This window comes from Hyaena hyaena, unplaced genomic scaffold (assembly GCF_003009895.1).
Source record: "Hyaena hyaena isolate Hyena2069 unplaced genomic scaffold, ASM300989v1 scaffold_1776, whole genome shotgun sequence".
NCBI lineage: Eukaryota > Metazoa > Chordata > Mammalia > Carnivora > Hyaenidae > Hyaena > Hyaena hyaena.
In genome coordinates this window covers 119818-133744 of record NW_024082412.1, presented here as the reverse complement: position 1 = coordinate 133744, position 13927 = coordinate 119818, and the positions used below count along the sequence as shown (strand labels likewise).

At 61.0% G+C, this 13927-nt stretch overlaps 1 protein-coding gene across 2 annotated transcripts; it reads left to right on the top strand.

Annotated features, from left to right (window-relative positions):
* The first annotated feature begins 140 nt into the window (after nt 1–140).
* G6PD (glucose-6-phosphate dehydrogenase) lies at nt 141–13257 on the top strand. Of its 2 annotated transcripts, none has more exons than XM_039224796.1 (13): nt 141–246; nt 1161–1288; nt 8252–8289; nt 8371–8479; nt 9084–9301; nt 10235–10393; nt 10505–10630; nt 10918–11011; nt 11392–11578; nt 11886–12121; nt 12201–12277; nt 12393–12485; nt 12575–13257. In XM_039224796.1, exons 2-13 carry the CDS (start codon nt 1169–1171, stop codon nt 12663–12665), a joined length of 1548 nt encoding a protein of 515 aa, XP_039080727.1. In that variant the 5' UTR covers nt 141–246; nt 1161–1168; the 3' UTR covers nt 12666–13257. The 2 variants fall into 2 exon arrangements, with proteins under 2 accessions (XP_039080727.1, XP_039080728.1); XM_039224797.1 differs by lacking the exon at nt 141–246 and adding an exon at nt 453–561 and having other exon boundaries at nt 12575–12665.
* Nucleotides 13258–13927: the final 670 nt, after the last annotated feature.

Here is a 13927-nt window from a genome sequence, read left to right as displayed (position 1 = left end):
GCAGAAGGTCCCGCCCTGGAACAGGGTCAAGGAGGTGTGGCCACACTGCCGGCGGAAGTGGGCCCCTCCGCGAGGGTGCTGGGCCGCCCGGGACGGGCGAAAAAGCTGGACTGTAGGACTCAGCCGAACCAACGATGGGTACGCGGGCGGACGGCGCAGAGCCGCACGCGGACCCGCGAGGCAACGAGGACGCGGCGCAGCGGCGGCAGGGACAGAAGGCGCCACACGGCCGGGCGGCCCGCGCAGGTGCCCAAGGGGCGGGGCAGGCGAAGGGCGGGAGCTTAGCGAGGCGGGGGCGGGCTCCCCCCCCCCCCCCCNGGGGGCGGGCCCCCCCCCCCCCCCCAAGCGTGGGATGCGCACGCACCTCCCGGCGCCCGTGTTCCGCCCCGCCCATGGAGGGAGGGGCCCTCTGAGGCCCCGCCCACGCGCGTCGCCTGAGGCCGGTCAGCTCAGATTAGGCGCCCGCCCCCGCTGGTTAAATGAGCCGGCGGGGCACAGCCCCCGGAAACGGCCTGGGACTCGGGGGCTCGGAGCACGGCGTTCGACGGCGGCGAGACGCAGGTACCGTAGTGGCCAGGCGCCGCGCCAGCGGAGGAGCGTGCTGTGCCGCGAGGCCCTTTGATTTGCCATGCTTGGGAGCGGGGCCGAATCGAGAGGGTTTAACTGGTCCCAAAGTTTCCTGCATCCCTCCGTGGAACTCCTGAGGAGATAGAGACCCCGAGATGGGCGGCGACTTGCCGGCGTCTCCCAGCTCGGCAGGAGGAGCGCTGGAGCCACACTCTGTCGTCTGCGTGGTCTAACACGCTCCCGCTCCTTGTGGAGTTTCCGCTGGAGTCCGGGGTGAATTGGTTCTAGGCAGGTTATGCAGCGCTCCAGCGGTTTTACGTAGTCCCGCAGCATCGAGGCTCTTGCTGGAACCCACCGGTGCTTGAGTGATTTTGTAAAGTAGGTCGTGAAAAAAAGTTGCCTGGATAGTGCGGTGGGAGCCCAGAACCTGCAGTTTCTAACGCCCCAGCCATCCTGTTCCCCGGCCATTCACTTGAGTGGTTTCAATAATCAGGCGTCGCTGGGTGAGCTCCCAAAGGACCCCTCCAGAAGGGGGCCCACTTCTCAAATCTCTTCTGTTCTTGGGCCTTCTCAAAGAGCCTTTCTTTAATCAGAGAGCATCATGGCAGAGCAGGTGGCCCTGAGCCGGACCCAGGTGTGCGGCATCCTGCGGGAAGAGCTGTACCAGGGCAACGCTTTCCATCGATCCGATACACATATCTTCATCATCATGGGTGCATCGGTGAGTCGCCCCGCGGGCCCCGCATCTTAAACAGGCTCAGAGTGTGACATTGCCTCAGGTCCCTTCCTGCTGGGTGCTTGGGCTTTCCCAACTCATTGTCGTGGGGCCCCAGGGGCTCCGCTCCCTTGGGCCCACCCTCTTGCTCCTGCCTGGGTGCCACTGTCACCCCAGTGCCACTAGGTATACACCCACTGCCAGGCGGTTCTGAAATCCGTGCGCAGCCATTGACTATAGACCCGTGTCCTGGAGCCAGAGGACCTTAAAGACTGGTAGGACTTCTTCACAGGGAAAACTGAGCTGCAGACAGGGGAGGCTTTTCATTTTGGATGTTTTTCCCACCTCTTTGGGACTTGACAAATGTCACACAGTTAGTTCCAAAGGCAGGATCTGAGGCCCGAGTTCCATCTTGTCTCCCTCTACAAGTGTCCTGGGGGGAGGGGGGGGACACTTGGGCTTCCTTCCAAGGCCTGCTGAGGAGCTGTGACCCATCCGCCCCCAGGCCATCATATCACCTGTGGAACTGCCATTTTGGTCCGAAAGGTCAAAGGCAGAGGTATAGCACGTGAACTGGACATGATGGAGGGGGCGGGGTGGGGTGCCTAGTGGAGCCGTGACGGCCCCCCCCAGACTAAAGCACCCCACCAGGCGCCATGTGGAAACCAGATCTGCCAGGTGGCAAGGTGAGCTGCCGGGGTCTCATCTCCAAGTAAATTCAATCTCTCTTCGCTTTCCTCCTGGGCCAGACCCAACACCTGCTAACCATGGCTGTGCCAGTAACTGATTGTACAATCTCAAGCAGAAATTCTAACAAAGTAGCTGACTTTGACAGGGTACACGTTGTCTCTCTGTCCTTCCATGTCAAGGTCCCCTTAGCTCTGGAAGAACTTGGTTCTTTGTTCATGTATCATATGCAGAGCCTCTCCTTGCCAGCTTTTATGATTCTGATCAGAACTCAGGAAGGGAGGACAGGACACAGTGCTGCGGGGGAGGGGGAGGGCTCCGCCAGAGGTGGGGGACAGCAGGCCACCTCGAGCCCTGTCCTTTGACTCCATAACCCCAGGAGTAGGGGGACCCAGGGACGTGGGGTGGCAGGGAGCAGCCTTGGCCTCTACCCTGGCCCTAGCACGTTGTCCTTCAGGGAGCCGTACCTGTATCGGCTACAGACCTTCACACCCAGGACTCTGACCATCAGGCTCTTCTTTCAAGAAACAGGTTGGAGCAGAAAGCTGCTCAGGATCCTTCCTCTTCCTGCTCCTGTCCGCACACCAGCCTGTCACAGGAAGCTTTGCCAGCGGACCCCACGCTGCAATCAATGGCTTGTGACTCCAGGCTCTCCCCATTTAGGTGCTTTATTGAGGGCACCCAAGCTTGCCGTGTGACCGGCAAGGGTCCTCCTCCCTGAACCTCGGTGTTTCCACATAGCAAACGAAGGCTTTTGAAACAGACGCCAAGGAACCTGGAGCTGAGCCAATTCCCTGAGTCTCCACTACCTCCGCCTGTGGCCAGCTTGGGGTTGGGCAACTTTTTTTTGCAATTGGGAGGGTTCCCCTTTGCTCTCCTCTGCTCTGAGAGCCACATCCAGGGGCTTCCAGAGTGAAAATGGGAAGTGCTACTACAGCAGGGCGGGGGGAGATGCTGCCCCTTGTCCTGAGTTGTTCGGCCCGCCCTCCTGCTCGAGGGGACTGGGGCGGTGGGGAGGGGCCTCCTGTGCCCGGGCAGCACCTAGAACATCTCCCACACCCGATGCCTTTCTCCTTGGGAGAAAGAGGCCGAGCGGCACCAGAGGCGCTCAGTGCCAGCACCTGCTCGTTCGTCCGTCACCTCATAATCAAGCGCCCTCCCCGCACGGGCATGAGCACGGCCCTGCCTTCTTCGTGTGGCCTGGGGGCTGGGATGAAGGGGCCCAAGGGGAGTTAGTGGCCGAATAAGAGCTCATAGCGGCGCATGTGACAGAAAACAGAAACCACGCCTTGCGCGCCCCCCCCCCCCACCTCCAGCACACAGGTCCCATGGGGAGGGCCTTCAGAGTGAGGTTTGTGGAGCCACATGGTCAGGGGCCATTCTGTACAAAGAGAGGAGCAGGTGCAGAGGCCCTGGCGGCCAGCAGATGCCCCAGGGCAGGCCGGGCCCACAGGGCCAGCCTCTGTCCCTCCCTCCTTCCTCACCTGCTTACCCACCCCTCCTCCATCCTGATGTTGGCTCACAGAGTTACCCGATAGGCTTTGAGCAGCTTTGAGCTGCTCGCTCCTGCTCGCCCTCGCTCGCTCTTGCGTGCACGTGCTCCCTCCCTCCCTCCAGTATGGCCCCTCAACCCCCTGCTCAAGACTCCTACGCCCAGGCCCAGCCGGGAAAGGAGTAGAGGTACTTACCGTAACCCTCTGGAATGAAAGATACAAGTTTGTCTTTACAGACCAGTGTTGGAGGGGGACTTTGGGCCTGGCAGGTCACATCCTCCCCCAGCTGATAGGACCAAGGACAGGCCAGCGGACTCCCCCACAGAGGATGGAGAAAGGAAAGGAGGGGCGGGAGAAAGAACAGGCCAGGGGGTGTGCCTGGGCAGAATTGGCTTGCTGCAGGGTTCTTGGGGAGTCCCTAGCCTCTCTGGACCTCAGTCTCCCCACCTGGACCGCAAGGGCCATGGACTTGATGGGTGTCCGAGCCTCATGCTGATTTGGGGCTATGCAAGGGATGATCCCGAGGTCCTAGCCCCTGTTTTAGGGACATCTCTGGGCTGACTTTCCCCCTTGGGTGGATAAGATTCTTGCTGTGTCATGATGACCTTGGCACTTCCCCAAAGGCCCAATGATTCATGAGTCCCAGGGTGTAGGAGGGAGGCCCTTTTGTTGGTTTTGTGGCTGAGCCTACCTCGGCAGCCCCCAGGTTCTCCCCGGCCGTCAGGAGCCAGCTGGGCCCCAGCCAGGGCCCAGCCTCCGCCCCAGGAGGCCAGGCAGATCCTTGACCCAGGTGACCCTCGGGGGACCTGGGTGGCCCACCCCTGCCGGGCCTCCGGCTGGTAGCCAGCCTGTGAAGCTCTGTGCTCTACCCTCCCCCATAAAATCCTCACGCAGAGATGTCAGCAGCAGTTCGGGTTTATAACGCTGGAAGCTGAGGTCAAGCCTAGGCAGGGCTGCGCAGGTGGTGGCCTAAATCCCTTTGCTCCAGCGGGGACAGATGTCGGTAGCTGGAGATCTTAACGAGGGCCCACTTCTCTTTTGAGTCACCACAGGTCCCGGGGCAGCTCTTTCCCCACTGTGATCCTCAGGCAAAATGAGGGGGTTGGGAAAGACGAGAGGCTTCCAACCGGATTTCACCCAGAGGCCCCTGTGATCCCCCTCCCCCTTCGTGGCGCGCTTCAATTTGGTAGATGTCTTCCTACGTTCCTTCTTGCAAAGGAGTCTGCTCTAGGCCAGTGGGGAGGGCCGGCCACCTCCTCTCCCCGTGAGGAGCAGCAGCCGCCGGGACTGTGTCCCGTGTCCCACCTCACCTCTCCCGTGGATGGCGTGGCGTCCGGCGGGCCTCTGGTCACAGGGACTGAGCTGAACAAGGCAAGCAGGCTCCGTGGCGTGTTAATCCCAAAGGGAGCAAACAGCTTAGGGTGTTGTGCACCGTGACTCAGCAGACAGGACACTAGTCCCCTGCCACCGATCCATTGCCCACAGCCTATCCCGATTCCTGTCAGCCTACTGGAATTTGATCGTAAGCAAACATTACCTGGCACAGGGAAGGTCGTGAGGTGTTTGTGGGCCGTGGTTCTGATTGTTTCTCCTGAGGGCCGGTCCCCAGCAAGCCGGCCCTCTCTGGAGCACGCAGGGCTGAAGTGACCTGAGCAGTCTCCCCCCAGCTGCACCGATGGGTCACCGTGAGGAGTGCCATGGTGGGGGTTGCTGGGCTCACTTCCCAGCCGGGGGTCCAAGTGGGACCTTGAAGGACCGGCGACAGAAGCCGTCTGAAGGTGGCAGTTACAACAGGGACCCGCACCAGACTCCTCGGGAGATCAGTTGTGACCAGTTAGCAGACGTGGGCAGGGGCACCACCACAGGGAACCCTGGTTTGGGAATCACCAACTTTGGGAGTTTGGGGCCCCAGTGGAGCCTGGAAATGACCCAGGCAGATGACAGATACTTGCTTGTGCGGGTTCGGTGCTCACTAAAGTCTGGGCAGGAACAAGCCCAGGCACCTTCCTAACTGCTTGTCCCAGGGGGGGATAGACTAGGCCAGAACTGCTTTGGTTCTGCTCACATGGCTTCCGGTTTGCAGCTGTTCGTGGAAATGAATTTACCCAGTAGTTATGTTGCTCTAAAAGGTAATTTCGCATGGAACACACAGGTCCTTGTCCCTAGAGTTCGCTTCTCTGCCCGCGGCGAGTCCAGTACACCCCAGCCCGGCCTCCTGTGTCCTGGTGACTGGCGCCAGTTGGTGGGGCGTGGGCTCCCGCCTGGGCCTGTCCACACTCTAATGTAGGTCGCACAGATGAAAGGGTCCTCTGCTCCTGTTTTTCCAGAGCCCGTGACCGTTCTTGCTCCTTCCTCTTCCACCTGGACTAGAGAATTCCTTTGTCAGCTTACAAAATCCAGTCCTGCTGGGGTGGCTACAGCGACAGAACCGGAGCCTGGGGACAAGGCCCGGGAACTCCACGACTCTCTCTGGGGAGTCCTCTATTGAATTTGTGGGATTGACCATGTCGTGGCTCGAGGTTGTGTTGTGTTCAACACCCTTACGTTTTGGAAAATCTCACACATCCACAAAGCCGGCAGAATGGTGCAGTGCATGGCCACTGGCTGTTGGCCGGCTCCCGTGACTTCCTGCCCCTGTGTCACCCCTCCTGACCCCACGCTCGACTCTTAGATTGGGTTTTGTTTTGTTTTGCTTTTTGGATTTATTTTTTAGACACAATTTAAATGCTGATTGAGCATTTGGGTCATCTCCGGCGCGGCGCTGCCGCGGACACCCGCTACCATTTGCACTGCGTCCTCTGCAGCCCTCGGCGCTGTCAGTCTCTGGCATCGCAGCGGTGCGATCGACGTAAGGCAGCATCTGGTGCTTTTTTTTATGTTTATTTTTGAGAGGGAGGGAGAGAGACAGGGTGTGAGCAGGAGAGGGGCAGAGAGAGAGGGAGACACAGAATCCGAAGCAGGTTCCGAGCCTGATGCGGGGCTCGAACTCATGGATCACGAGATCATGACCTGAGCCAAAGTCGGACGCTTAACCAACTGAGCCACCCAGGCGCCCCCAGCATCTGATGCTTTAACGCGCATTTTTCTGACAACTGATGGCCTTGCGCACTTGCGTGTGTGTAGGCCATTCATCTCCCCTGCGAAGCGTCTGGTTGATTTTTAAGTGTGTTGGCTGCTTATCTAGCTGGAGGAGGAGCCTTGTACTCTGGACCCGCAGGCCGAGCGCATCGGGCACGGAGCTCCCTCCAGGCGCCGTCGCGGCAGAGCCCCCTGGTCCAGCCCCCTCTGCGCAGGTCGGGCTTTGCCGCTGTGGGGGCAGGTTTGTGGCTGCCATCCGATTTCCTGATGGACCATCGCCCGCTCAGGGCCTTGTCTCCGTTTTGATAGGTTGGATCTTTCTAGAAATTTGTCTATTTCACCGAAGTTATCAGACACGGCATAAGGTTGTTCATAAAATGCCCTTCTGTGTTTTCCTCACTGTGCTTTTGTCCTAATTCTTGGCGCCTCTTAGGGAAACAGTCTTGCCAGAGGGTCGTCTGTGTTTGTTAGTCTTTTTAAAAGCCGACTTTTGGCTTTGTTGATATTTTCTTTTGGTTTGTTTTCCATTTTAATAATTTTTAGTTTTTATTATTTCCTGCCTTGTAATTTGTTTGGCTTTAAAATTCTGTCGCAGCGCCTCGGTGGCTCAGTTGGTGGAGCATATGACTTTCGGCTTAGATTATGATCTCATGGTTTGCAAATTCGAGCCCCACGTTGGGTTTACTGCTGTCGATTCAGAGCCCACTTTGGATCCTCTGCTCACATCTCTCTGTACCCTACTGACACCTTCTCTATCTCAAAAATAAACTAATGTTTAATTCCGCTGTCTTTTGTCTGACTTCTTAAGTATGGCACTTAACTCTTTAGTCCCGAGCTAATGTCGGCAGGCCATACCTCCTAGGTTTTCACATATGCTATTTCTGTTGCCATTGGGTTCTAGAGTTTTCAGGTTTTTTTATGTAGCCTATGGGCTGTTTAGAAGTGGCCTATTTGGTGGGGCGCCTGGGTGGCTCAGTCAGTTAAGTGTCCAACTTCAACTCAGGTCATGATCTCACGGTTGGTAGGATCGAGCCCTGTGTCGGGCTCTGTGCTAACAGCTCAGAGCCTGCTTGGGATTCTCTTCCTCTCTCTGCCCCTCCTTGACTCGCGCTTTCTCTCTCTCTCAAAATAAATGAACTTTTAAAAAAAGTAGAGTTTTTGAAACTTTTTTATTTTTATTTTAGAGAGAGAGTGTATGCTCGCTCAGGTGAGTGAGCAGGGGAGGCGCAGAGGGAGAGAAAGAGAATCTTAAGCAGGCAGCACGCCCAGCACGCAGCCCGACACGAGGCTCGATCTCAGGACCACGAGATCATGACCCGAGCCAAAATCAAGAGTTCGACAGTCAACCGGCCGAGCCCCCCAGGCACCCCTGGGAGTGTGCTCCTTGGCCTGGGTTTCATTGTACTTGCACCTGGGACTGAGACTGTGGTCTGTGCCTTCACAGGGCAGGCAGGTTGGTCAAGGCACCTCCTGGCATGAGGTCCATTCACCCCAGGGCAGGGTGGCTACCGCATGTGCGGCGCCGTCGCCCAGGGGCAGGGTCAAGGGCTCTCGCAGGCTCTAGTTCAGGCTCCTCTCGCTAAGTACAGGGGCGAGACAGGTCTGCTCGTAGCCAAGCGCTGACCCTGGGTGAGTGCCCCGGTCTGCGACGCGGGAGACCATGTAGGCACTAGCCGCAGCTTCTCCTAACCGTGCCTGTTCCCTGCCACAGGGCGACCTGGCCAAGAAGAAGATCTACCCCACCATCTGGTAAGTATGTCCCCCTGCTTCCCACGGCCCCCAGCTCTCCCCGCCGTCCCCGCCCCGGCCACAGCTGCGCTGTGCCTGCAGGTGGCTGTTCCGGGATGGCCTTCTGCCCGAAGACACCTTCATCGTGGGCTACGCCCGCTCCCAGCTCAGGGTGGCCGACATCCGCAAGCAGAGCGAGCCCTTCTTCAAAGTGAGTGGCGTCTGGGGTCTCTGTGAGGGACATGCCCCCTTCCATCCCGTCCCCCCACTCTCTGGGACACGCCCCCTTGTCCCCTGCCGCGGCCGAGGGGCGGGGCCTGGGTAGGGAGATGGCTTGGAGGCGCTGATGCCCTCGCAGTTGTCATCCTCCCCTCCCCGCAGCCACCCGCACCGCCTTGGCACACCGGGGCACAAAACCCTGCCAGCCCGCGTTCCCCTCCGACCTGGACACCCTGGGTCGCTCCTGCTGTGCCCCCCAGCCGCCCCGGGGCCAGGAGCTGAGAAAGTCCCTTCACCACAAAGATCTTACAGACCTGTCTTTTCTCAGCACCCCGCGGTTTGGTGTAATGGCTTTAGAGAGCGATCTCTCCTCCAGTGCGTTTCTCCCAGGTCGCAGTTTCCTGGACTCTAACTCCTGGCTTCGGGCACAAGGCCCCCAGGGGTGACCACTGGGCCCCGTCTCCTGCGGTGCTCTTGCCGCCTCAGCCTCCCCCCGCCCCCCCGCCGTGGGCACGCGACGCTGGCAGGCCCCTGGCTGTGGGAGGACCGAGGGGGGGCCGGCGAGGGGCCAGCGTCCCTGTCTCCGTCTTTCTCAGACCACACCGGAGGAGAAGGCCAAGCTGGAGGAGTTCTTTGCCCGCAACTCGTATGTGGCTGGCCAGTATGACGACGCGGCCTCCTACCAGCGCCTCAACAGCCACATGAATGGCCTTCACCAGGGGCCACAGACCAACCGCCTCTTTTACTTGGCTTTGCCGCCCACAGTCTATGAGGCGGTCACCAAGAACATCCACGAGACCTGCATGAGCCAGACGTAAGGCTTGTCCTTCGCCCTCCCTGCCTCCCAGGTGTGCCCTGGCCTGGTCTGGTCTGCGCTGGCAGTGTCCGCAGCCCCGGGGCAAACTAGTCTCCGGAATCGGAAAAAGAGGCTGACCTTTGTCCTGCACGTGAATTAGCTCTCCCCAGAAAATGAAAGGGTATAAATACAGGTGCTTTCTAATAGCGTTTACTGAAATTGCCACCACACTTACTTACCCTGGAGAGCCTCCCTGTCCATCTGCTAGAAATGCAACTTTCCCTGGCAGCTATCCCTGCCAGGACCACAAGGTGGCAGTGTTGCTCCACGCAACTCCTGCAGCTGGGTCCTTGTTTTCTGGTTTTTCAATGTTTCCCGAGGTCACCTTCGTGACCACAAGGTGGCAGCATTGCTCCGCAGGCGTTTTGCTTCCTATTGAACACCAGCCCTGGCAGCCCGTTTCCCCAAAGCCGCTTTGCCTTGGTTTTGAATGCAAAATGCCACGTTAACTGTCTGTGAGAAATAGCAAAGAAAGGGACCTTTCTTCATTTTAAAATCCATGAACACAGCTGTGCCCTTGATAGCCGCCCCCCGTACCCCGTCCCCGCACTGGCTCTCAGACCACTCCTGAAGACCCACTGTGGGCCGGAGGGGAGCGGGACCCGCTGGACGGAGCACTCATTGTACTCAGCACCGGTTCGGGCCAGAAGGCTCCTGAGGAAGTTTTGAGTGTGGCATTGGGGGCTGCAGAGGAAGCCGTCCTTGGGTCTGGGGACTCTGCCAGGGTGGGCCAGGAAAGCTCGCCTGGCAAAGCTTCACGGGTCACCTAAGAATGCAAAGGGGGAGGGAAGGCTCTGCCTCTCCTCCAGAAAGGAGCCCGAGGGGTGACAGGGTTCTGGCCCCTACTCCCCCAGGGTGGGTGTGGGGTGATGCAGCTCTGGGTTCCCACAGAGGCTGGAACCGTGTCATTGTGGAAAAGCCCTTCGGGAGGGACCTGCAGAGCTCTGACCGGCTGTCCAACCACATCTCATCCCTGTTCCGTGAGGACCAGATCTACCGCATTGACCACTACCTGGGCAAGGAGATGGTGCAGAACCTGATGGTGCTGAGGTGCGGCCGGAGCTGCGGGGTCAGGGTGGCGGCAGGGGTGCCAGCCCGGCCTGCTATTGCCCCAGGCGATGCGGTGCCACCCCCCCCCCCCCCCCGCCGTGCCTCCTGCAGGTTTGCCAACCGGATCTTTGGCCCCATCTGGAACCGGGACAACATTGCCTGTGTCATCCTCACTTTCAAGGAGCCCTTTGGCACCGAGGGCCGTGGGGGCTACTTCGATGAATTTGGGATCATCCGGTGAGAGCCTGTCACCCTCCCTGTCCTGGGGGCCCCTCCTCCCACCCCAAGGTTCACATTCGCGGGTGGCTGTCTGAGTGGTTAGTGGTGGCCGTGAAGCGATGGCTCAGCGTCTTTCCTTGACTTGAAGGGGCCTCTAGGGGTAGCTGTGGGCTCGGGGAGCAGATGTCAGCTTGCTGCTAGGAAGCCCTTGTGGGAGGCGCCGAGCGCCCGGGTGCGGCTTCAGGAGACAGGTTGGGGTGGGCCCGGAAGCCCATGACCTGGGCTGTGCGTTCCTCCCTCTGCAGGGACGTGATGCAGAACCACCTGCTGCAAATGCTGTGTCTGGTGGCCATGGAGAAGCCCGCCTCCACTGACTCGGACGACGTACGCGACGAGAAGGTGGGTGCAGGCGCACCCTTCTGGTCCCTGCCACCAGCCCCCAGGGCGAGAAGGCCAAGACGTCAGTCCCAGGACTGACAGGGACTGCAGTGGGACCAAAGGCCGACCCTGGGCTCTTCAGCGCTCGGCCTCGCCCTCAGAACACCGGAGGGCGGGTCCAGGTGGCCCCGAGAGCCCTTGGGTGGGAGGCCACAGCCCCGCCCCGCGCCCCCCCCGGGTGAGCGCAGCTGGCGGGGCACCAGCGCCCTAGTGCAGACCAGGCAGCCCTGTGGGAGGGCCACATGCAGCCCGCAGCCACCTCAGGCCACTGCCCTCCGCCGCCTGTGTGGCTACTCGTCCCCTGTACCCAAAGAGCCCCCTCTCCGCCGGCTGTCTCCCAGGTCAAGGTGTTAAAGTGCATCTCTGAGGTGCGGTCCGAGAACGTGGTCCTAGGCCAGTACGTGGGCAAGCCCGGCGGCGAGGGGGAGTCAGCCAGAGGGTACCTGGACGACCCCACAGTGCCTCGCGGCTCCACCACTGCCACCTTTGCGGCCGTTGTCCTCTACGTGGAGAACGAGAGGTGGGAAGGTAGGTGGTGCCTCTGGGCCTGGCGGGGGGTGGGGGGGCCGTTCCCCAGTGGAGCCCTGCTTCCCGGGCTGTGACCCACTTGGGGGGCAGCAGCCAGCACACGCGGGGTGCTTGGCCCGAGGGGCACTGGGCAGGAGAGGCCGCCTCGCCACACGCACCCTGCGCTCGCCTTCATCCCCAGGCACACCCTCAACCGGGCTGGTTCACAGGGGACCGACACCCCCCCCCCACCGCCTCACCCCCGCACACACATGCTCGGCCTAGGCCAGCAGGAAGCAGGCCCTGAAGCCGCCTCTGTCCCAACCAGGGGTGCCTTTCATCCTGCGCTGTGGCAAAGCCCTGAACGAGCGCAAAGCCGAGGTGCGTCTGCAGTTTCGCGACGTGGCAGGCGACATCTTCCAGCAGCAGTGCAAGCGCAACGAGCTGGTGATCCGCGTGCAGCCCAACGAGGCTGTGTATACCAAGATGATGACCAAGAAGCCCGGCATGTTCTTCAACCCTGAGGAGTCCGAGCTGGACCTGACCTACGGCAACAGATACAAGGTGGGCACGCGGGCAAGGGGCCGGCGGGGGGGGGGGTGATGCATGTGGCCGGCAGCTTCAGTACAACCCCTCCTGGCAGAATGTGAAGCTCCCGGATGCCTACGAGCGCCTCATCCTGGACGTGTTCTGTGGGAACCAGATGCACTTCGTGCGCAGGTGAGTGGCGGTCCCGTGCACGGGCCGGGCCGGGCTCTGGGTCGCAGGGCGGCCTGTTCCCCTGCCGCCCCCGGAAGCCCCTCCAGAGCCACGCCTTGCCACCCCCCCCCACCAGTGACGAGCTCCGGGAAGCCTGGCGGATCTTCACACCACTGCTGCACGAGATCGAGCGCGAGAAGCCCCAGCCCATCCCCTATGTTTACGGCAGGTGAGGCTCTGGGCCGGGGGGGGCGGGGGGGGGAGTGTCAAAGACCCAAGGGCTCCCTTACACCTCCCCTCTGCCTGTCACTCTCTCAGCCGAGGCCCCGCGGAGGCAGACGAGCTGATGAAGAGAGTGGGCTTCCAGTACGAGGGCACCTACAAGTGGGTGAACCCCCACAAGCTCTGAGCCCCGCCCCCCAGGTCCCCGCCCCACCCGCCGTGGCCCCATCTGTCCTTGTGCCTCCCATTCGCCCGCCAGCCCGAGCCCACGTCGGGAGGGCTTCGGACCATAAGCCTCACATTCCTGGCCACTGGCCACCCTGCCCGCTCTGTGCCGCCTGCCACCCTGGGCCTAGTGACATTCCGCAAGCACCACGCACTTGAGACTTGCGCCATGACCGTCCCTGGCTGCCACCACCCCTTCCTGAGCCAGCTTCTGCCGGGACAGGAGGAAGGGATGGCAAGGAGGGGTGGCGGCCACTCCACACTCCGCCAGCTCTGAGCGAGCTCCTCACAGCTGGGGGGAAGGGGCCGAGCGCTTTCCCACCCATCTCAGTGCCACTTGACATTCCTGGTCACCCGCTGGAAGGGACCTCCGTGCCGCCCAGCGGTCCCCTGTGTCGTGGGCCCCCCCCGAATGTCCCTCCACCCCACCCTGCCCCTACAACTCTGCACTCCATGGGCCACACACCCACAGGGGGCCCCCTTGCCACTGGAAGGGCTGGAAGAGCAAGGGGCATGCACCGACTCAGCCCCTGCCATTAAATCCGCAGACAGACCTGCCTGCTCCCTGGCTGTTTCCTTCCTGCCACTCGCAACTGGGGAGGAGGGTGTGTGCGCCTGGCGCTGGCCTGTCCTCGGCACCCACTTCCCTCCCCGCTGTGGTCTCGGGATGTAGGCCTTCTGCCCTGACCCCACGTGTAGTTGTGGCTGCATCCTGAGCGCCCCCCCCCCACCATCCGTGCTGTTCACTGTGCCCGCTCTGCGGGATTCCATCAGGAGGCCACGGAGGGGTACGAGATCAGGTCACATTGGTCTCTGCCTCGTGCCAAACATTTCCATGGCACTCGCTGCCCTGACGACATCCCTGCCCGGCTGCTCGCTTAGCGGAATGGCTGGGGGCCATGGACACACTGCTGGTCCACGCAGCAGGGGGAGTCTCGGCACGAGAGGCAGTGGGCGTGCTGGCCTGTAACCAGGCCCCACCCGCGGCGGGATGGGGGGAGCGGAAGACGACAGACTTTGATCCTGTCACAGTCCTGATGCTGGAAGTCTGTGCCCCCTCCAAAGACTCTAGGGGACGACCCTGCCCCTTCCACGTGCAGGTGGTGGCCGACGTCTGTGGCCTCCTTGGCTTATACACACGTCACCCCGGCGTCTGTCTGCGTTCCCACATCCTGCCTGGTCTGTGTGTGTGTGTGTGTATCCAGTCCCGTTTTCTCTCCTGGG

Coding starts and splice junctions, on each gene's coding strand:
- G6PD (XM_039224797.1), top strand. CDS start 480: ATGAGCCGGCGGGGCACAGCCCCCGGAAACGGCCTGGGACTCGGGGGC. Junction 12,278..12,392: donor CAGATGCACTTCGTGCGCAG/GTGAGTGGCGGT, acceptor CCCCCCCACCAG/TGACGAGCTCCGGGAAGCCT. Junction 12,486..12,574: donor ATCCCCTATGTTTACGGCAG/GTGAGGCTCTGG, acceptor TCACTCTCTCAG/CCGAGGCCCCGCGGAGGCAG.